This window comes from Marmota marmota, unplaced genomic scaffold (genome assembly GCF_001458135.2).
Source record: "Marmota marmota marmota unplaced genomic scaffold, marMar, whole genome shotgun sequence".
Taxonomy (NCBI): domain Eukaryota; kingdom Metazoa; phylum Chordata; class Mammalia; order Rodentia; family Sciuridae; genus Marmota; species Marmota marmota.
In genome coordinates, this window is record NW_026000020.1 from 5323397 (window position 1) to 5344811 (window position 21415).

At 47.9% G+C, this 21415-nt stretch overlaps 1 protein-coding gene across 1 annotated transcript in view; it reads left to right on the forward strand.

Moving 5' to 3' along the window:
• Cracdl (CRACD like) overlaps positions 1-11344 on the forward strand; it is a 75003-nt gene extending 63659 nt beyond the window's left edge. The window contains 3 exon segments of the mRNA XM_015499693.2: positions 8140-8318; positions 9241-9385; positions 10550-11344. Of these exon segments, the coding sequence (XP_015355179.2) occupies positions 8140-8318; positions 9241-9385; positions 10550-10692 (467 nt within the window). The 3' untranslated portion in view covers positions 10693-11344.
• Positions 11345-21415: the final 10071 nt, after the last annotated feature.

Below are 21415 nucleotides of genomic sequence, written 5' to 3' on the forward strand. Positions count from 1 at the left end.
CCCTTCATGTGCCATATATATACTGTGTGCTGCAGAGAAGGAAAATCAGGTCAGGTCCTCATGGCCAAGCTTTGTCACATACTGGCCATGTGACCACTTATGACCATTTGGGTCACTTTCTTCTGAGAGAGGAAACTGACCCAGTGTCCTTGCATTTGGAGGAGGGTTGTGATGTCATCATGAGCAAGATTCTGCTCTGAAAATAGAGCATTGTTTTGGAAGGGAGAACCCACCCCCTACATGCCTAGGGCTTGGGGACAGAGGGCCCAGGTGTCCAATAGAGGAGGAGAAATCTGAGCTTGGTAGATAAGGACCATCCCTAGATGGCTGTTCCCTCTTGGCCTCCAGACAATTCTCATGGAATTCCAGCTGTTGGAGAGATCCTCAGGTGGGCAGGGAGGGCCAAGGAACCCCAGGGGAGGCGTCTGTGTACATTCCAGTTGCAGGATGGGAGTGCCTTGCGGCAGGATGGTTTCCCCCGCTTTTCATCATTCATCTGCTGGACCCCAGAGGTGCCTTTCCTGCCTCACATCTCCTAAGGCCCTAGTCAGATCACCTGGCAGGGAATGGCGACCACCTGTCTCTGGGCTCAGAGGTGAACCTGGCTCACTGCCTTCTGCTGAGAGGCTGGCTTTAAATGCACAGAGAGTGACCCTTGAGAAAATATGCTTTCAGTCCAGCTCCTCCGTTTACCACTTGTTCCTGGGGACATGGGGATTGGGCTTGGCCACTCTGGGGTGTCAGCCGGCCTTGCCATGCCGATCACTGGGTAGCTGCCCCTGGAGTCAGGAAAAGAACCTGGCAAAGCATCTGCCCTTGGGGTGCCCCCAGTGAGCAGGCCTGCACGTGGGTGACCAGCTTCCAGGACTCACCCGACACATCCAGATCCAGAAGTGATTCCCACGATGGTTTTTCTTCACAAATGCCTTCTCGATGGATTTCACCTGTGGGCAGCAGAGCCCGGAAACAGTTTGGACTAGAACAATGAACAAGGCCAACCCCAGGCCCCATTTGGAAGAAGACTCGCAGAAAGTCCTCCTATGGAGCAAACCCTGGCCCTGGGGCAAGGGCTGACCACTCTACCATGGTGAATATGTCCTTCTCATGCTGCCCTGAGAGACCTTCCAACTCCCTTGACCTCACTGGGGCCAGTGAGTTACAAACCACGACATGCTGCCTGTGGCACCGTGTTAGGTGGAGCTTTGCAGAGACTGTCCATGGCCCGAGGACTCTTCCTGGCCTTCACCAGCTCTCACCTCTCAGGATATGAACACCTGCCCTGACCATTGAAAGCAACGGTGGCTCTTTTCTTCATTCTGCTGTATGAGTTTGAAGACCGTGCGTGGGGGGTATGGAGGTCAGGGAGGGTGGGTTTCTGAATCTTGGGGAAGCAGAAGAGTCAAGCAAGGAGCCCCCTGCCTGTGCCTCCTGACCTGGGAAGAGGGAACCGGAGAGGCACAGTTTGGCCCTTGAGTGCAAAGCTGGGAAAGAGGCTGCAGACATGGATGCCGTGACTGTCCTCTTGAGAGCTCCATTTTGCTACGAGGCGGTGTAGTGGGTTTGTGTGGAGAAGCAAATCCCCTGCCCTTGCTGGTCTGTGGAGTCTCCTTTAGGACTGGAAATGGAAGCAGGAGGAGGGAGATGGCCTGGACAAGGGGCAGAGACCCCAGGGTGCACTTGAGACCCAGGGGAAATGAAGGGTCTGTTGACAAGGCAGAGGGCGCCCCTTGTCATCCCTCAGTGTTCTTTGGCACCTAGTCTCCTTGCAGGGTAGAGCAGCTCTGGGCTGCAGAGACGCCTCTGGGTGTGTGGACAGCAGCTGACTCCAAGCCCCTCGTGTGTCCTGACCACCTTAGAGTCGTTTTTCATTGTTGGTTGAGATTCACTTTGTATTGATAGATAATGTACTTACCCAGAGGTACACAGATCCAGAAGTGATCACACAGGCAGCTGAAGGGATTTTAGGGTGAGGTTCCTGGGATCCTCTGGTCACCCTGTCCACCTACCAGTACGTCACACAGTTATAAGTGTGTTTCAGTTCCAAGACGCCTAATTTAAGATGCACTGCTGATCATTGACATTGAACTTGGGGCACATCACAGCTTTTTTGCCCTTCGGAACTCTAAACAGCACTATACTTGGGGCCACTTCAAACAGTGGAAATGCTTCCAAAGCCATCAGAAGGCTCCTCCCACGGAAAAACCAATGTCCAAGAGAGGAGTGTTGGGGAGAAAGAATGGCTTCCCTCAGTGCCAAGGAATGGAGAAGTGGGAGCCCCTGCTCACAGGTCAGCCTCTCAACTGAGGGGCACAGAGGTCAGGATAGGAATGTGAGGCAAAGGGAGAGACTAAAAAGAGGGAGGAGTATCCTGTCTTTTCTGGGGATGGGCAGAGATCTTCCAGGAACTTGGCTGCCATTTCTTTGCACTACTTTTGTGGTCTGGTGTTTCCGATCATGGTAGCTGGTAGGCGTCCTAGCTTTGAGGGTGGGAAGCAATTCAGCAAGTCTGGGTCAAGTTAACCCCATGTGATTAGCTTGGACTAAACATTTCTCAGATGATCAGCATGTCTACATGCAATGCTGAGGAGAATCTGACCCAGAGGTTAAAGCAACAAAGCAAACAGACAGACAGACAGAAGGCAGACAGAGATGCCAAGCATTTCTATTCCATTCCAGTCGCCCGTTGGACTTCTGCAGGACCCCGTGAAAGCCAGTGTTTTCAGCAGAAGCAGTCTTCAGGTCCCTGAAGAGTAACCTAGGCCACCCTTATCACCATGACCCACATGTCAGAGATGTTATCTACAGCAGAGATGGGGGGGACCTATAATGAATTGCCCCACTGTGTGTGGCCTCCAAAATTGGTGATTTTTAAAATCAACGAAGAGCAAGTGAAACCAGAAGGTTTATTTAAGTTTTTCCTCAGTAACAATTCCCCTCTTGTCTTGCTTCATTCTTCAGTCTTGAGGGATTTGGGGTCTATTAGAGGTCATTCGGGAGGCCATCTTGGACCCCACAGGTTTTAGCTGATCTAGTCACAAGGCGCTCCTCATCCATCAACATCCTGTCCTTGGGGCGAAACAGAATTAGAGGTTGAGCAATAACTCAGGAGTTATTGAGTTTCGTCAGGCTGTGTGGCAGTTATACCAAGTAACGAGAACACCAAGCAAAAGCCCCCCAAATGTGCCTTTTAGGCCACAGAGAGGCCACTTATGTACAATACAGAGCTAAAACGAAGACAGAGTGCGCTCCTGTTCAGCCTCAGCTGGGCAGGGCCACATCAGGCGAGTCACCAGCCATTATCTACGAGTGGCCACATCACGTGAGTGTTGGCTAGAGGTTCCAAACACACTTGAGCAAGTCTGTGAATTATCAGTGAGACTCGGAGAACTATTAGGATTGCCTGTTGAACATGAAAAAGAAGGAGCGGTGATAAGTTTAATTGGGAAGTGGAGCTGGTGGGTCATAGCCCTGGCTCCCATCACTGGATGTGGGAGCTTGCTCTATGAGAAACTCCTGCTCGCCCCCCAAATGCCCACGGTTTGGAGAGTGAGCTTCAGGCGAGCAGTGCAAGCCCAAGGTAAGATGGCACAGTTTGGCACGTGCACAGAACTGATGAAGAGCCGCTGTAGACTTTGCCGGTGGGTATTGATCAGTCTGTCTAATCCAGGACAGACGATAGATCAATAAATGCTTTTAAAACCAAAAAAAAAAAAAAAAAAAAAAAAAAAACCAACAAGTGGAAGCTCTTCAAGAAGGAAGCCTGAAATGTGGGTGAGGCCAGGAGTGTCCCCAGGGCCCACGACTGCTCCAGGGGTCCTCTTGGAATCTGTCTGCACATCCCATTCCCACCATGTCAACAGGCCTGTGACTGAGGACCTAGAGGGCAGACAAGGACAGGACCAAACTCTGCCTCTCAAAGCACCGGGGCTTGGTCCACTCCTCTGGCTCCAGCTACTTATGAGAAAAGATGATGACGCCTTCACTTGAGATTGGAAGTCTTAATGGATCCATTCTGGCCTCTTCCATAGACAGTGTTAAAATCCTGGAAATGAGCTGCGCCATATGCATTTTTAAGATGGTGGCCAAGCAGAGAAAGGTTGGTAAGTCTTCACACAGCTCCCTTGAGTTGATGCCTCATGGGAAACATTTTTTGTCTTCCTTTGTTATACTCTTATCTACTTTCTCAATTTGTACAATGTGCACATGTACTTTGCTAAATGAGGCGCAGGAATCTGGCCATCCTGCTGGGTTACCCTAGGGCCAAAGGGCAAGGAACCACAGGGTTTTACATCTGAGGGCTCATTGACTCTCACTCAGAGGACAGTTCATGGCAGCTGCCAGCTTCCAGACTTACCTGTGACCCAGGTGTCAGACAGGACGTGATCCAGAGCACCATCCTGGCCCCAGGTGGGCACTCTAGAAGTCTTAATGAAATCAGACCTTAAGGCTCAATTTTAACAGGCATCCCCCAAAAGGGTTGGGGAGGATAACTATCACCATTCAGTGACTCATTATGAAGTGATGAAATGCACCGGTCCCAGGTAGGGGTGGTTGAACATCCTTAGAAATGGCTTAACATTGAGGATTTGGGGAATGGTCCATTTTACGTCTTCATGAACGTTGATTGCTCCGTCATGATGTGGTCTGGGTCATGATGCTGGCTCTGGACACTGGTACCAGAGTCTTGTGAGAGGAGGAATCTGAAGAGTGACACATGGGTGTGTCTCCTGGGATTATGGGTGAAAACCAGGCTACCATCTTGAGCAGCATGTTACTGCATCAGATCCCACCAGTCACCACAACTTACAGCACAGAGGACCCGATGGCTGTCCTAGAGATGGCTCTCCAGGGCGCACTGGTGTGTGCGGGGCCAGGCTTCTCCATGACATGGCAGGGTAGCCTTCAGACCCTGCTGGCACTCACTTGCTGTCTGGCCCATGCTGGGCACAGTGGATGCAGAGATGACCAGAATGAGGCCCCTCCCTTCACGAGGTTTGCAGGCAGACCAGCACCACGCCTGCTGAAACCACTGAATCCTTAGGTATCAGAGGGCCAGCCAGGCTGCCAGATACAGCAAGGAGCTGGGGTACAACCAAGCACCCTGTGGGTTCTTATCAGCACAGGGAACAAGGGCTCCTAAGTCTTACTCTTGGGACTGGAGTAGGATTTGACCAAAGTCTACATCCTTCCTCTGTAGGAGAAATAATAACACCAGAAATAAAAGTAACAACAGCAGAGGTTGTGGGGACAGCGAAGGCCCAGAGCAGACCCAGGTGTCAGGAGCCATGCCAACTGCTTTCCAGGAAGACCTCATGGAATCTTCCAGCAAGGCTGGGAGGTGTAGAGGGTGGGCTGTCTCATGGAATGATATGACCTCCATGCTAGGAGGTGTTGATTCTGCTATTTTCCTCACTAGACACTGAAACCGTGTCTCAGAGGGATTCTTGAATTAGCCTAAGAGCATGTTGCTAACCTGAGGCCTTAAACGCAGCCATCTAGCCCCCGGGGCAGGTCATTAGCTGCTTGGTTGCCCTGGCCCCAGGGAAGGAACAGTCCTCATTAGCAGAGCCACTGATCCCAAGCCTGAGGACAGGCTCTCTTGGAAATGAGTGCTTACATATTATACTCTTCAAGAAGAAATCCTAGAGGTAGGGGAGACTGTCCAAAGAGGGAAGGAATTTGGAGAAGAGCAAACTGACCAACTGCTCTTTTGACAAATCTTATCCTAAATAACAACAGGAAAGCATTTTCCTCTTTTCAAACGTTGTTTCCCTGTGACGTGCATCGCCTGGGGTGAGCCTTGGCCATACAGTAGCTTTCTGCACCTCCAGCTCTTGCCTTCCAGAGGTGTTGGTCCACTGTGTTCTAAGACCTGATTGCTGCCTTCCTTCCCTTTGGGGTAGCTGTGAGGGAGACTCTGTCTCTAAGGGCCTCAGCAAAGGGGATCACACAGATCCAGACTTGAAATTGCGGCTCCCTGGTCTGAGAAATGTTCTTGGGATGTTGGTTGCCAACCCCAGCACTCTTGACAGCTTAAACGCCTTGTCACTTGGAGAGGAGAAATTGAGATGTCAGAGGACTTTCGCCAAATCCCCGGGAGATTAAGGCTGTCTGTGTATTGAAGCAGGAAAAGGTAAACAAAGGGATGTTTTCAACTGATTTTATCTGACACATCTACATTGTCTAGGATTAAGGACATTCTGAGTGTGTGCAATCTCAGAAGCGACCTTGACCTTGAATGTTCATGCTTCACAGCTGTCACATCATCATAAGGCCTTGGACCCCTGAAGCCTGCCTTATGCTGCACAGCACCTGTGCCTTCATTCCCTTCTCCAGCCCTCCTGGGGTGGACAGTATGCCCCAGACCCCACAGCTCCTGCCCCTACCTGGGTGCCAATGGCAGGGAGCTGGGGGGTACAGGCCACAAGAGCCACCTAGATGTACCACAGAGCAGAATGCCTCATCACCCGGCTCTGCTTGTGCTCACCCGGGACAGGTGAGCTTCTGTGAGACTCAGCATTGTAGAAAACGTCTACCCCGTTATCCGCCTCTCAGCTCACCTTAGGTGGTGGCTTTTCTCTGTCCCTCTTGGTGTGCTGCTTCCCCCTGCCCAGGAGCTTGGCCCGGGACAGTCCCCATAAAAGGATCTGGAGGGAATCAGGGCCCCTCTGATCTGTCTGCCTTCCTGACAAGGAAGAAGGTGGGAAAGAAGAAAATATGGAATGTAAGGAAAGGATGGCCCTTGGAGGGGAAGGCAGGAAGCAAGAAGGAAAGAGAGGACAATCGGTGAAAGATTGGCCAGATGCTTGGTGCCACTGTCACTGAGGGTCACCTTATCACACACTGGTACTTCCTGGTGCAGGTACAGGGCCCACTTCCCCTGTGGGAGTGTACATGAACATAGACATGTGAATACACAAACACGTGCACACACACACACACACACAGTGTATCTATTAACATTGCCGTCCCAGAGACAAGCCACACAACAGGTGGCTTGTCTTGACCTTCTGTGCTTGGAATGGAGTTCTGCCAGCACACTGTCGATATAAGGAAAGAAAACAGTTACCTCTGGTCAAGTTCAACCAAGCTGTGTTGTTTACAAAACTGCAGTTCCCATAAATTCAAACCCAGAGTGAAATCCCCGTTTCTATTATGCTGATGTGGTATGGATAGGTGCCCCTGATCAGCACGATACAGACCCCGTGAGGCAGAGAGGAGGGTGCGAAGGGCATATTGGGTGCGAATGTGAAGAAATAATAGGATGAGAACAGAAAGGAGCCACCTAAGATAAAAGCAAAAATCCAGAAAGGCAGCTTTGAGGATGCTCTGGAACTCTGGTTGAGAACAAAAGATGAGAAATACAATGTTCAACACACAGCCACCTGCCACCTTCTACCTGAGAGGCAATTACTGGGTTCTCTGGACAAGGCATAAAATATGAAATGACATTGGTATTGTTTTCCACCAAAGAAGGTTATGTTAACAGTTGTTAAAGACCTGAAGAGTCGGGCGTGGTGGCGCTCACCTGTAATCCCAGCACCTTTAGGAGGCTGAGGCAGGAGTATCTAGAGTTCAAAGCCAACCTCAGCCACTTATAGAGGTCCTCAGCAACTTAGCGAGGCCCTGTCTCAAAATAAAATATAAAAAAAGATTGAGGATGTGGCTCAGTGGCTAAGTGTCTCTGGTTTCAATCCCCAGTACCAGGAAAAAAAAAAAAAAAGACAGGAAAACAATAGTGTGTCTATAGCATCCAAACAAATCAGGAATCAGGGAGTGCACGCTGGTCCCAATGATAGCATCCTACTGAAAAAAAATTGTGTCTATTTATGTGTGTATTTTTATCTCCTTCCAGGAAAGATTCCCTAGGAGGAAGTTAGCTTTAAAATCCACATTGCCCTTAGAAGGGCAGTTGTATTTAATTTTTTTTGTGGCTCACACTGGAGGAACATAATCTCTTTGATTCATCTTTAGAAAGAAAATGAAGTCCCCGTTAAGAAAAGTGTCAGTCCCACCCATGTGCTCCCAGACCTCCTGCCCCTGGCCCCTGCCACCTTGCCAGTGCCATACGGTGGGAGAAGCCAAAGGTGGAGCTGCAGAGGGAGTGGGCGGCCTGCTAACCTGTGCCTCTACCCACAGAAAAGAGTCTGCCAACAGGTCCCGGAGCTGACGGGCAGCCCACGCCACCCTGGATCACCATGGCCCGGCAGAAGCGGCGAGGGCTCCCAGACCAGCCCCTCAACCAGGAAGACAAGCCTGGGGTGCAGATCCTGAAACCAGAAACAGGAAAGCAGACCAAGGCATCCGACAGAGCCCAGGTGCTGAGAGCGAGCGCCTTCTGTTTCTGTGCACTCAGTGGGGAGCAGCTGGGGCTGGGACCGCACATCCTACATGGGCATCCCAGAGACAGGCGGTCACCTGTGATGATTGCCAACATGTGGTCGAGGGTCAGCAAAGCAAAACCAATGATGTGCCAGATTGTAGCCTCCGTGGTGGAGCAGTCTGCCTGCTCTGTGCTTGGGCTGGGCTGTTGGGAATGTGGGGAGGCATGTGAATCACTAGGCAGCGGAGACAGCGCTCTGCTCCTGCCTCCTAGGCAACACAGCTCAGCATCTGGAGAAATGGAAAGGAGGTTAAAATAACTTCTCGCTTAGGCACCCAGCAGCAGTGTCAGCATCTCCAGTTCAGTTCTTTGTGTGGTGATGACAAGGCTGCACGTGCTGCCCGTGTGGCCTCCCTATTCTCACCTGGGGCTGCAGGTCTGGAACCCTGGGTTTACTCTCCCTATTGTGGCTGTGTGAGGAAGGAGCCGAGCTTGCTGCAGGACCTCCTTCCCTTCAAACCTCAGTTGTCCTGGATCTGCGTGCAGGCTGAGGGAATTTATAAAAGAAATTAACCAGCCTGGAGCGCGTGGGTTCATACCGAGTGTTGTAAAAGTCACACGACTATTTTCAAACCCAGTTTGTGTTGCGTTTGGCATGGAACCCTGCCATGCAGCATCTGGGCCTGCGGCTGCATATTGGGGACAGGGAAGATGCCACGATGCACATGCGGGCTGGGGTCACTGTGGGCACTAGCGGGAGCTCCAGCGTTCTGATGCTGGACATCAGAGAGTTGTCAAGAGCCAGTGGCACAGCGCATCTCTGGAGAGACGCCTCGCAGCTCACTCCCTGGGGCTGTGTTTGTCCCTCTCTGAGTCCATTCAGCTGGACAGTATGTCCCTTTCTTGTCTCACCCTAGGAACCCGTGAAGCAAGCCGACTTTGTCCGCAGCAAGTCTTTCCTGATGACCCCTGCTAAGCCCACTGTGACCCAGAGGCAGGGGGCAAAGCTCAGTCTCAAGGAGGGTCTGCAACGAGGAATCTCGCTGTCTCATCAGAACTTGGGTATGAGATCCGCACACGTTCCTGAACACGGTCATTGTCATCCTAGAGGGCTCCTGAAGTTTGGGCCTGCCCTGTCGAATTTCTTGCCATGTTGAGTTTTTTTCATGCAGCTTTTATCAAGATGTAATACCCACTCCAGGAAGCTTGCCCATTCCTGGGGTGCCATTCAGTGAGGATATCTTTATGGTGGGCCACCCTCACAGAAATCCCTCACGTTCTAAAGAAAGCTCATGTCTGTTTGCAGCCTCTCTCCACTCACTGATCTTTTCTTTTTTTTTTTTTTTTTTTTGGTCTCCATAGATTTACCTTTGGGGAACATTTCTTATAAAACAGAAAATTTCTTATAAAACAGAACATTTCTTATAAAACACATCATAAAAGATGTGCCCCTTTACACCTACCTTCTTTCATGGGGCATAGTGCTTTTGAGTTTCATCTCTGTTATAGGGATCCATATTCTTTTTTTTTTTTCATGGTGCTAGAGGTTGAACCCAGGGCCTTGTGCATCCAAACACACACTGCACCACTGAGCCACACCTCAGCCCCAGTATTTCTTAAATTTTATTTCTTTGCAATAAAAGTTGTATAACCAAGAGCTGTGTGCAGTGACACACGGCTGTAATCCCAGCTGCTCGGGAGGCCGAAGCAAGAGGATAGAGAATTCAAGGCCAGCCTCAGCAACTTAGTGAGGCCCTAAGCAACTCCGCGAGACCCTGCCTCTAAAAAAATACTTTTAAAAGAGTTGGGGATGTGGCTTAGTGGTTAAGTGCCTCTGGGTTCAATCCCTGGTACCAAAGCGGGGGGGGGGAAAAAACGAAGTCATAACCACAAGAAATTTACCTTCCTAACTATCTTTGAGGGGCCAATTCAATGGTGTGTGTACCATGTCATGTGTGCAGCCTCCTCCATCTTTCCTACAGTCTTGCTCTAAACATTTTTCTGGCTTTGCTGTGTGGCCAGGACTGTTTAAATCTGCTTCTAAGCCTTTTTATCGCATAAATTACATGTTCTACGCCTGCATCGTCTTCACACGTTTACGTATTAATGAATTTCGTGTTTGGGAACACAGCTAAGACTTTGGCATGTATTTAAGGAAATGCAAAAGGCTGAAATGAAAACTCACACTCCCCTCTCGGGTTTCTGCTTATTTTTTCTCCTTTCCAGCGGCTCAGTCTGCGGTGATGACGGAGAAGGAGTTGCATCAGCTGAAGAGAGCCAGTTATGCTAGTGCAGATCAGCCTTCCTGGATGGAACTTGCCAGAAAGAAATCTCAAGCATGGAGCGACATGCCCCAAATCATAAAATAGATCAGTGGCGTGCCGATGGCAAACGTCCACTACCTTGACAGGCCACCTAGTTTAAAACTGCCGATAAATTGTGGTCAACAGACTGTGAAACTCTAGATTGATTTTATCACCACGTCGTGACGATCCCGGGGAAGGGGAAGAAGCCAGGCTCAACAAAGAGGACAAACACACAGCCATGATCCCAGGCCGGAGGGGCCCCCAACAAGAACAACATGGAAGAAGTCCAGGAACCAGCTCCTGTGCCCAGAGGTATGAATGCGAGCCTTTTAGAACTCCCTTAGTAAAGAGGCCTCAGACACGGCAAGCCCAGGACAGAAGCCATCCCAGGAGCCGGTGTGACACCTCCCCTGAGACCAGCCGTGTCTCCGGCCACCGTCTCGCCTGTGGACTGTCTTCTCCTTCTGTGTCACCACCAGGCATGACATGTATGGTAAAACAGGGACGCCATTTCCAAGAGCAGCTATAAAACAACCTGATTTTGTGAAGATAGCCCGTCTGAGAAGGAGAGAAAGGGACATAGCAGGGTTCACGATTCATAGACTGTTTCCAAAAAGTGAATTTTTAAACTTTTCCACTAGGCATCTGTGTCCTTGACCGTTGCACAATTCATTGCCTGTTTAATAAAAGGTTTCAAAGACGCCTCTGTCGCATATGGGAATGTTATTTCTACTCCCAGGGGACATTCTCCAACACGGAGTTACATGCAACACAAGGTCTCTCCCTTCCTCCATTTAGCTTCCCAACTGGGTTGGTTGGGGAATTTGATGTTTTTTGAATTTGTTCTCAGCACCCCCCCCCCAACAAAAATTATGGTGTTCATTTTTAGAAGCCAGAAGATGACATAAGCTTTTCTCTTCTCATCTCTGTGGCACACCACAGTAAAATGTAAAAATTTCTTGAGAAGTTATCATTCATTAGCATCTGATTCCTCTAACCTGCACATTTCTATTAGAAACTGGATTATCAGTATGTTAGAGATTAGGAACCATGAATGTACAACGTGGAAAAGCCAGGCAGAATCTTAGAATTGTGTCTTGGTGGTTATATAATACCTCTTTTCTTTTTTTTCTTTTTCTTTTTTTTTTTTTTTTGAATGGAATATCACTATGTTGCCCGGGCTGGCCTCAAACCCCTGCCTCAAGTGAACTTCATTTTTACTCAGTCTCCCGAGTAGCTGGAACTACAGGCAAATGCCACTGTACCTGACTCTTTTTGAAAACAGTTCCAACAAGTTCCTTTGAACAAGCCAATCTCCTTGGGAATTTGTACAGCTGGAATCAGAATTGTAAGATGCCATGACATATTGTAATTTGATTTTATGTATCTTAAGGGCTACTACCTTTATTGTATCCTTCATCTTCATGAAAATTATTTTTCTAGCTGTTACTACTACATGACTTCATTGAGTCTAACTTTAGTGAAAAAGTCCCGGGACAGTTTTTTTTTCCCCCAATCAGATTGATTTATTAATTGCATTCTCTTAGAGGACATCAATACTGAATTCTGTGGTGAATAGGCTCCACACAAGAGCTCCATCTAGCTAGCTTTGCTCCAAAAGCTTAGCATGAATATTTTAAAAAATATTTTTAGTTGTAGATGGACACAATACCTGCATCTTATTTATTTATTTTTATGTGGTGCTGAGGATCGAACCCAGTGCCTCACACGTGCTAGGCAAATACTCTACCACTGAGCTACAACCCCAGTCCTTAACATGAATATTTTTAACTGGAAAAAACAAATGAAAATCATGTTGGTTATGATTACCCCAAACTATCATTTCTCCTGTTAGCAGAACATTTCAGATAAGCCATTTTGAGGCAATAGACTTCACTGTAAGATCGAAAGTATTTGGTTCCGTTTTGTTCAGACCAGAAGTTCCTACCCTCTGTGTGTTCCAGGATGTGGTTTAATTTTTCAGGTGCCTGGTGACTTAGAAGGGTGCAGCTTTTTAGGACCCTAGGAGAATTCACGGGGGGTGGTCTGCAGCTGCTACCACCCTCTGCATGGAGGTAGACATCCTTCTGCAGTAACAAGAGGGGCTAAGACAGGAGCCAAGTCTTGGGGATGACTGGAAGTCTGAAGAGGCATCAGAGATGGTAAAGACCTGCTAGGACTTACCAGCCTTGGTTTTCCTAAGAAGAAAGATGAGCCAGGCACTGCTCTGGGTGCTTCATGGGTCCTCTTCAGAACCCTTTCACAATCCTTCGTGGATCAACACTCACCTCCACATTGGAGCTGAGAAAACCAGGCACATTGAGGTTCAGGTCATGGTCCAAGATCCCACAGCAGGCAAGCCCCCGGAAAGTGAGGCTAGGCCCCACGCTTCCCAACTCTGCCCTCAAGGGATGTCCCTATCTCTGAAAAGCGCTGGGTGCCAAGGCAGATCTGTGTCCTCAAAGACAGTATAGACAGGGGAGCTCTAACCTTGACCTTGAGGGCTCGCTCCTTTGTCCAGGGCACCAGCGTGAACCTCATGTTGTCTGCCTGGTTGATCACCTTCACCCTCATCCTCTGTTTCCTCAGAAGAGCTGGGGAAAGTGCACGGGGTTTTCTGTTTCGTGGGTTTTTAATCACAAGCACCTTCCTGGACTATGTGGCACTTGCTTCCAAAATTCATTCCTCCATTTCATGTAGTTCATAGCTGTGTGGAGGCAATCTGCGGGGGTCCGGGGACATCCCCCAACTAATAGGTTAATCCTGTGGCACACCCATGTCATTTGGCAGGGGACACAATGAATAAACATTCAGTATAAAAGAATCAACAGGTCTGGGGTTGTGGCGCAGCGGTAGAGTGCTTGCCTAGCACAAGCGATGCCCTGTGTTCGATCCTCAGCACCACATAAAAATAAATAAGTAAACTAAAGGTCCTGTGTCCAACTACAACTAAAAAAAGTATTTTTTTTTAATCAGCAAAAAGCAGAAGTATGTGAAATAATGAGCCTAAAACAAAGGTACTTGTTAGTGCAGAACACCTCCTCGAGACTGGGAGGTCAGGAAAGGGTCTGCAGAGGAGGTGGCCTGATTATAACATCAATGGTGGCTTCCTGGCTGGGTGGAGGTGGAAGGAAGCAGATGGATTCAAAACATATTTTAAAGGCATTATAGATGGGTGCACGCCTATAATCCCAGCAGCTCAGGGAGCTGAGACAGGAGGATTGCAAGTTCAAGGCCAGCCTCAGCAACTTAGTGAGGCCCTAAGCACCTTAGTGAGACCCTGTCTCAAAATAAAAAACTAAGCTGGGGATGTGGCTCAGCAGTAGAGCGCTCGCTAGCACATGCGAGGTGCTGGGTTTGATCCTCAGCACCACATAAAAATAAATAAATAAAATAAAGGAATTGTGTCCAACTACAACTAAATATAAATAAATAAAAGGGCTGGGATGAGAGCATGTAGATTCTGGCCCCAGCTCCTGGGTAAGCGAGGATATGACTTACTAAAATAGCAAAAGAGAATGAAATCCATAGGAAGGAGTCCATCTCAAATTGAGAATCCTATTAAGCATCTGACTGGAAATACCAAGTAGGCAGATCCAGTTACCAAACTGAAAATTATCGTTATTTAGATGGGATAGAAATTCAGGGTCTGGAAGAGGAAGAAGAGGGTACCAGGACTGCCTGACCCTAGGCTGTCCAGCATAGATGGTCTAGAGAGAGGGTCCACAGGAAGGATCTATGAAGCAAGAGAAAGAGCAGGTAAGTGCCAGCAAGAGGAGGTCTGGGGGGAAAGGGAGTAGGTGGTTGTAGGTTGGGGTTTGCTGAGACGGGATCAGCCAGACGAGAACAAGTGTGGCGTGGACTCTAGGCATTCAGAAATCGTGACCTTGGCAAGAGCCCTTGGGGCAGAGTACAGGTAAAATAGACAGAAGCTGCAAATCAGCTGAAACTGACTTCCAAGAAATTTTATGTGACCAACAAATTTTATGTGACAAAGGGGAATGAAGGGAAGGGAGAGGGGACGGGAGCAGGAAAGACAGAATGAATCAGACAGAACTTTCCCATGTGCATATATGAACACAACCAGGGTAACTCCACCTCATGTTCGGCCACAGGAATGGGATCCTAATTAGAATAAGTTATGCTCCATGTGTGTATAATATGCCAAAATATACTCCACTGTCATGTATACATAAAAAGAACAAATAAAATAAAATGGCTAGGGCTGGGGCTGTAGTTTAGTGGTAAAGCACTTGCCTCGCACATGTGAGGCACCGGGTTTGATCCTTGGCACCACATAAAAATAAATGAAGATACTGTGTGTTCATCTACAACTAAAATATATATATATATATATATTTAAATTTTTTCCAAAAATGTTGCAATAAAAAAAGGAGATTTTGTGTGAATGAGAACAGAAGTGATGGGAGTCACTGTTGGGCTCTGGCCCACAGGGTTTTGTTTATTTGTTAGAAGGAACAAAACACTGTGGACCACAGAGAGGATTTATATGTAGGTGGGAATAAACTCACGGCAGAGAAGAGAAATAATCTGAGGTTATTTGCTAGCACAGGTCACCCTCCAGATATTCAGACCAGGGTGAAAAGCCCTCACTATAGACTTCTCTCCTTGCTCCTGGAATCAGGAGCCCGACATTTTGATCCAGCTGACAAGGGATGACCCACTGTGATGACAACCTGATGATTTGCTTTCCCGGCCTGACAATTTGGCGTGAGTAATAGTGCTGAAGAAAATATATATATATATATTTTTCTAATTACTTAGACGCAATAGTAGAATGCATTTTGACCCCTCATATATAAATTGAGTTCTGTGCCCAAATGACCTTCTTTGTCTTTGTCAAACCTATGAAACATTTGGGTGTGGAGTCACCAGGAAGAGGCCCGTCCCAGGGGACCTGGCTCTCTCCAGCTTCCTGATCCTGTAGCTACAGCCACCTGCAGGATGAATGTCCCTTCTCTCACACTCCTACGCACTCCAAAGTGGCCTAACAGAGAACTTCTTTGGTGCAAATGGAGTCATCTCACTGAGGGAATTTGTGATAAAGGAAATTTTCTCCACCTCATTCAAGCCTATCCTTTGATGAATGCTTAAAGCCACCAGCTATAGGGTCTGTGGTTCCTGGCATGTGCTTGTGACTCCGTTCGTCCCCAATGGTCACACTTCTCAAACATCCATTTCCTAGGACTAGATGTCAGCAGCCCTGAAGACCTTCCCCCTGCTGCTCCAGTCAGGACCCCCTCCCTGGGACTCTGGGACCATGGTCTCTAGCTTGGGCCAGGCCTGAAGAGAGTCCAGCCTTCCCTAAACACACGGTGGGGGGAGGATGCCTGTCTATTGTAGGTGAGAAGTCACTGAGAAGAAAAATCATGGTGCAAAGGAGAAATGTCAAGAATCTGCACTCCATGAGAGGGCTCTAGATTTGCATCTGTTTTTAATGGAAAACTGAGGGAGGAAAAAAAACTTGAAGGACAGCATCCTTCATGTTGGCTCCTAAGAGAAAATCAAGGTAAAAAATTGTATGGTGGTGATTTTAAATTTAAATTAAGCATTTTAGGCAGTGGTTTTAAAATATGTCCACAAAATTCTTTGACTCTCTCTTCAAAATGTAGAGCCTACTTCCCCCTCCCCTGAGTGTGGGTCAGACTTAGTGCACCCTTCTTTTTTTTGTGGCGGGGAGTACTGGGGATTGAACTCAGGGGCACGTGACCACTGAGCCACATCCCCAGCCCTATTTTGTATTTTATTTAGAGACAGGGCTCACTGAGTTGCTTAGCACTTTGCTTTTGCTGAGGCTGGCTTTGAACTTGCAATCCTCCTGTCTCAGCCTCCCAAGCTACTGGGATTACAGGTGTGTGCCTCTGTGTCCAGCCCCCCCACTTCTCTCTCTACACACACACACACACACACATATAATATATATAGGCCTTTATTTTGTCATTTCATTTTATGTGGTTCTGGGGATCAAACTCAGGACCTCACACATGCTAGGCAAGCGCTCTACCACTGAGCTACAACCCCAGCCTCTTGGTGCTTCCTTCTAATTCTAGTATTCTGTTCTTACCCACAGGGTATACACTGTAAGCGCCCCAGTGGATGCCTGAAATCACAGACAGTACTCAGCCCAGATATACTGTTTTTTCCTGTGCACACATACCTGTAATAAGTGTTTATTTCTTCATGTGAAGGAAGCACTTTATGGCATTTCTTTGGCCTCTCCAAGTTGGCAGCCTCACAATTCTTGCACTTTGGAGTCAGTATTAAGTAGAATAAGGGCTATTTGAACAAAAGCACTGTGATACCACAGCATTAGAGCTAATAACTGAGATAGTTTATAGGTAACTGGTGGGAGGGTAACATATACAGTGTGTATATGGTGGATGATTCATGTTAAGGGCAGGATAGAGAAAGATGATGAGAGATTGCCTCATGCTATTCACAACAGCATGTGATTTAAAACCTATGGATTGATTATTTCTGGAATTTTCTATTTACTATTTCCAGAAATGTTTTAGTTACTGCAGGTGACTAAAACCATGGATACAGGAACCATAGGTAGTGGGGGACGACTACATAAAATGCCACAGAAGTGATGATGTGTGACATCTGAAGATAGATGATGCGTGATATCACTGCTTTCACATCACCCTTTGGACTGTTTGCTCTGGGGGAAGTCAGTCACCGTATCTTGAGGATGTGCAAGAAGACTGGAGAAGCCCGTGCAACTCATTCACGTGGCTGGCCAGTCGCTGCTGTGACTGAGGCCTCCTGGCACCAGTTCACCGGTCCTGTGAATGAAATGCCTTGGAATTGGCTTCTCCAACCCATGAAGCCATATTGGTTGCAGTCCAGCGGGCATATGGATGGCAGCCTCATGAGAAATGCCAGGTCAGGCTTTCCAGAGAGGCTGCTCCCAAATCCTGACCCAATGACACTGTGGGGTAATAAGTGTTTATTAGTATGTTAAACCATTAAGTTTTGAGGCAATTTGTCACAGAGCAACTAACACAGTGGGGTATCATTTGTTTTTCTGGGTCCCAAGGTGGAAAAGCCCTACTTGTTTTTTAAAGTTAATATTTTAGTTGAAGTTAACAACCTAACCACAGCACAGTTTGAGACAATTTTACTTAACACCTCCCAGTCTGGCTTGGGCTGGGTGGTAGAAATGGCTTAGAAGCGGACATGGAAGACCTCAGGTCCCCTTGTGCAGTGGAGGGTCGTTCCTGGAAGCAGGTGCCCAGCTGGGACCAGAGCTCCAGCTCAGCTGCAGTCCTCCCTTCCTACCTAGTAGGTGACAACTAGTGAGGTCTGGCTAGTGGTGTGTGTGCAGAAGCGATGGCACCCCATACACACATCCTTCTGTCTAGAGAGGGTTCAGGAGAGGACAACCAGGATGGCAAACGAGGAATTCTCCCACGGGAGAGACGTCAGAGAAGGGAGGAGATGTCTGGCTCAGAGACACCAAGGGGTAGCAGGAGAGGTATCTTCATTAGATGTCTGAAGGAGGAAGAAAGAAGTAATTTACTCAGTGTAAACCCACAGGGATCGTTTTAGTCAGCTTTGCATCGCTGTGACCAAAATTCCTGACAAGAACAGGGTAGAGGAGGAAAAGTTATTTTAGCTCACAGTTTGAGAGGCTTAGTTCATGGTGGGCCGACTCTGCAATTCTGGGCTCAAGTGACACAGAACATCACGGTGGAAGGCATGGTGGAGGAAAGCAGCTCAGGACGTGGTAAGTGGGAAGCAGACAGACAGCTCTGCTCATGAGGCTCAAAATATCAACCCCCAAAGTACACCTCCAGTGACCTACTTCCTCCAGTCACCCGCTACCCACCTACGATTAGCACCCAGTAAATCCATCGTAGTGGATTAATCCACCAATTAGGTTACACCTCTCAAAAACGGATCATTTCACCTCTGAAAATTATCGCATTGTCTCACACATGAGGTTTGGAGGGACACCTCCTATCTAAACCATAACAGGGATCAAACCAGGACCATGAATGAAATCTCAAGAAAAGCACAAGGGAAGAAATGTTTCAAAGGTGGAATTTGTCCAGTGTGGAACAGGATGCCCAGTCACCAGTGAGCTCCCCCACACCCACCGTGAGCAGGCTGAGGGAGGATGACCATCCCTCCAGGATGCTGGGAAGGTCTTTTCCCGCTTGAGAAGTTGGGACTGAATGGCTCCCGGCTCAGGGCTAATCTGTATCCAGAACTGTATGACACCCAGGATCCTGAAGCAGGGGCATTTTGCAAATTGCTACGAATACTCATGCTTACCAAGAAGAAATCCCTCAGAAATTAATCCAAATAAGCTTTTATGTGGAATGTCACTGCCCCGTGTGCTTTTAAAGTTTCTTATCACCAGAAGGGAGCCATGCAGAACCAGCCAATCCAAAGAAAGGGCCCCAGCTTCCTCTCTACAGATGGAAAGAGTAACAGAGAACTACCTCCCAGCCTCTCCCCCGAACCTTCCAGCTGGTTCTTTTCATATGGAAGGAAATATTTACTTATTCTTGGATAGATGAAAATAATCTCTAGAGAGCAGGCATTTTAGGACCAAATAGCGGAAATAATGCAAGGCACATGCATGCATTTGGGGTAATGCTCCGCTGCTGGGCAGGGGTTGACATCTGCTCCGTGTGCATTGCCTAGCTTCCTTCCTGCCTTCTCCAGTGGGAAATTATCCCCATTAGCATGGAAATAAAGGAGAGATGTGTTTGTGATACCCAGAAGATTATTTAAGACAACCATTGCCGGTTGATTGTTGGAGCGTGCTGTAAGAGCTTGCTTACTAGCCTCTTTCAAGGACACTCTGAAGTATTTGTGGGGAGCCCAGAGGCCTTGTGGCCTGGGTGGTCCCCCCCTTTGCTATTACATGTGCAGAAAAACGGAAGTTCCACTTTTAGCCTGCTATCTAATAAGGAATAAGTCGCCCCTGGAAGATTCCCCAGGGGGCGGAGAAATCTGGTATTAAACTTAGGAAAATGCAAAATTGCTACTGAAACAAAGAAAATGAGAAGCAAATCAGTAGGGAGTCCTTTAGACAAAATAAACCCTATCTTTCAGCAATGGAAGGCTTCAGTTTAGATCTCTTTCTTCCCAAGGAAGGGGCGAAGATGAGCAGATTGTTCTCGGTATTGCTCACCCCTGACACTCATCTACCATCTCGTCTGTGAGGCTTAGGTGTCCACCAGTTGGGCTGCCCAGGTGCTCATGAGGCCAGAGCAGGAGGCAGAATTGTACACCCATAAAGATGCGGACTCAGCCTCAAATTGCTCTGTCCCCTCAGAGCACTGCCCACTTGAGGTACAGAAATACTCTTGAGTCCTTGAGGAGTTTACATGCAGCACATGAGGTTGTACCGCTGCACACTGAATTCAAAGTGGCTGAAGCTAGACATCTCCTGGGTGCACAAGGAGCCAGAACTTGCCTGAGTCCTAGGACCTCCTGCTGGTGTGGGCTGCCTCCACGGGACACCTAAGCACTGGTCATAGCAGGTATCTTGAGCTCTTTTCTTTTCTGTAATCTCTTCCCAAGGGGCACTGTGCTTCCAAGCTTTCCAGGATAGATGGTGCCCCTCTCCCCAAATTCATATGTTGAAGTCTCATCTCTCAGGACATCAATATGTGACTGTATTCCAAGACAGAGCCATTAATGAGGTAATTAATATAAAGAAAAGGTCACTTAGATGGGCCCTAATGCCTGGTGTCCTAAGAAGAGATGAGGTCACAGACACAGGGAGAAGATGGCCATCTCAAACCAAGGAGATATGCATCAGAAGAAATCAACATTGACAGTGCTTTGAGTCTAAATTTCAGCCTCCAGAATTAAAAGAAAATGAATTATGTTGTTTGAAGCCCTGTGGTACTTTGTTAGGGTAGTAGGGCAGCCTGAGAAGATTAATATCTAGCGTTGTCCACATTTAGGGTTGGATTGCCTCTGAACCTGGACTGGGAAAGGTGACCTCTTGGGACTCCCCGACTCGGAGCCTCTGGTGAGCCACAGACAGGCCAGCTTATTGGTTGAGCAAAAGCTTGGATACTCCTGGCAGGAGGTCATTTATTAAGAAAAAGAGAATAAACCCCAGTTTTTCATTCTCCTCTCTTCCCCCAGTTTCCAATAACTTTGGTTTCTGTACCACTCTCTAGTTCTCAGGGCATGGCTTTGGTTCAATCTGCAGAAGGCTCCACTTACAAGGTACCCACCAGCCCTGGCTGTGCCATCCTTTTCTTAGTGTCCCAGTCAGTAGTGGGTATAGGAGCATATCTGGTATGGGGTAGATGCTCAGTTAATGTCTGTTGAATGGATGAATGAGCAAGTATTTACCTACACAAATGGCCACGTAAGGCCAGTCTCCAAGGAAACATCATTCAATCACACAGACACTCCGTTATCATCCATTCCTGCATGTCAGAGTCCACCCAGAGGTTCTTAGAGGAGTGGAGAAGCAGGAGAGGGAAAGGAGGAGGTAGGAGTCAGAATCAGAAATACCTGAGGAGGGGCTGGGGCTGTGGCGCAGTGGTAGAGCGCTTGCCTAGCAGGTGTGAGGCCCTGGGTTTGAGCCTCAGCCCCACATAAAAATTAATAAATAAGATAAAAGTATTTATATACACACACACACACGTGTTCACACACACATACACACATATATGTATATATTTGAAAGAAAGAAATACTAGAGGAGCCTTTGTCAAAATACCTAAGGCTGTTCTGCTGTAAGTCAGACTAAAACTACCTGGCTATAAGTTTAGATTTATCT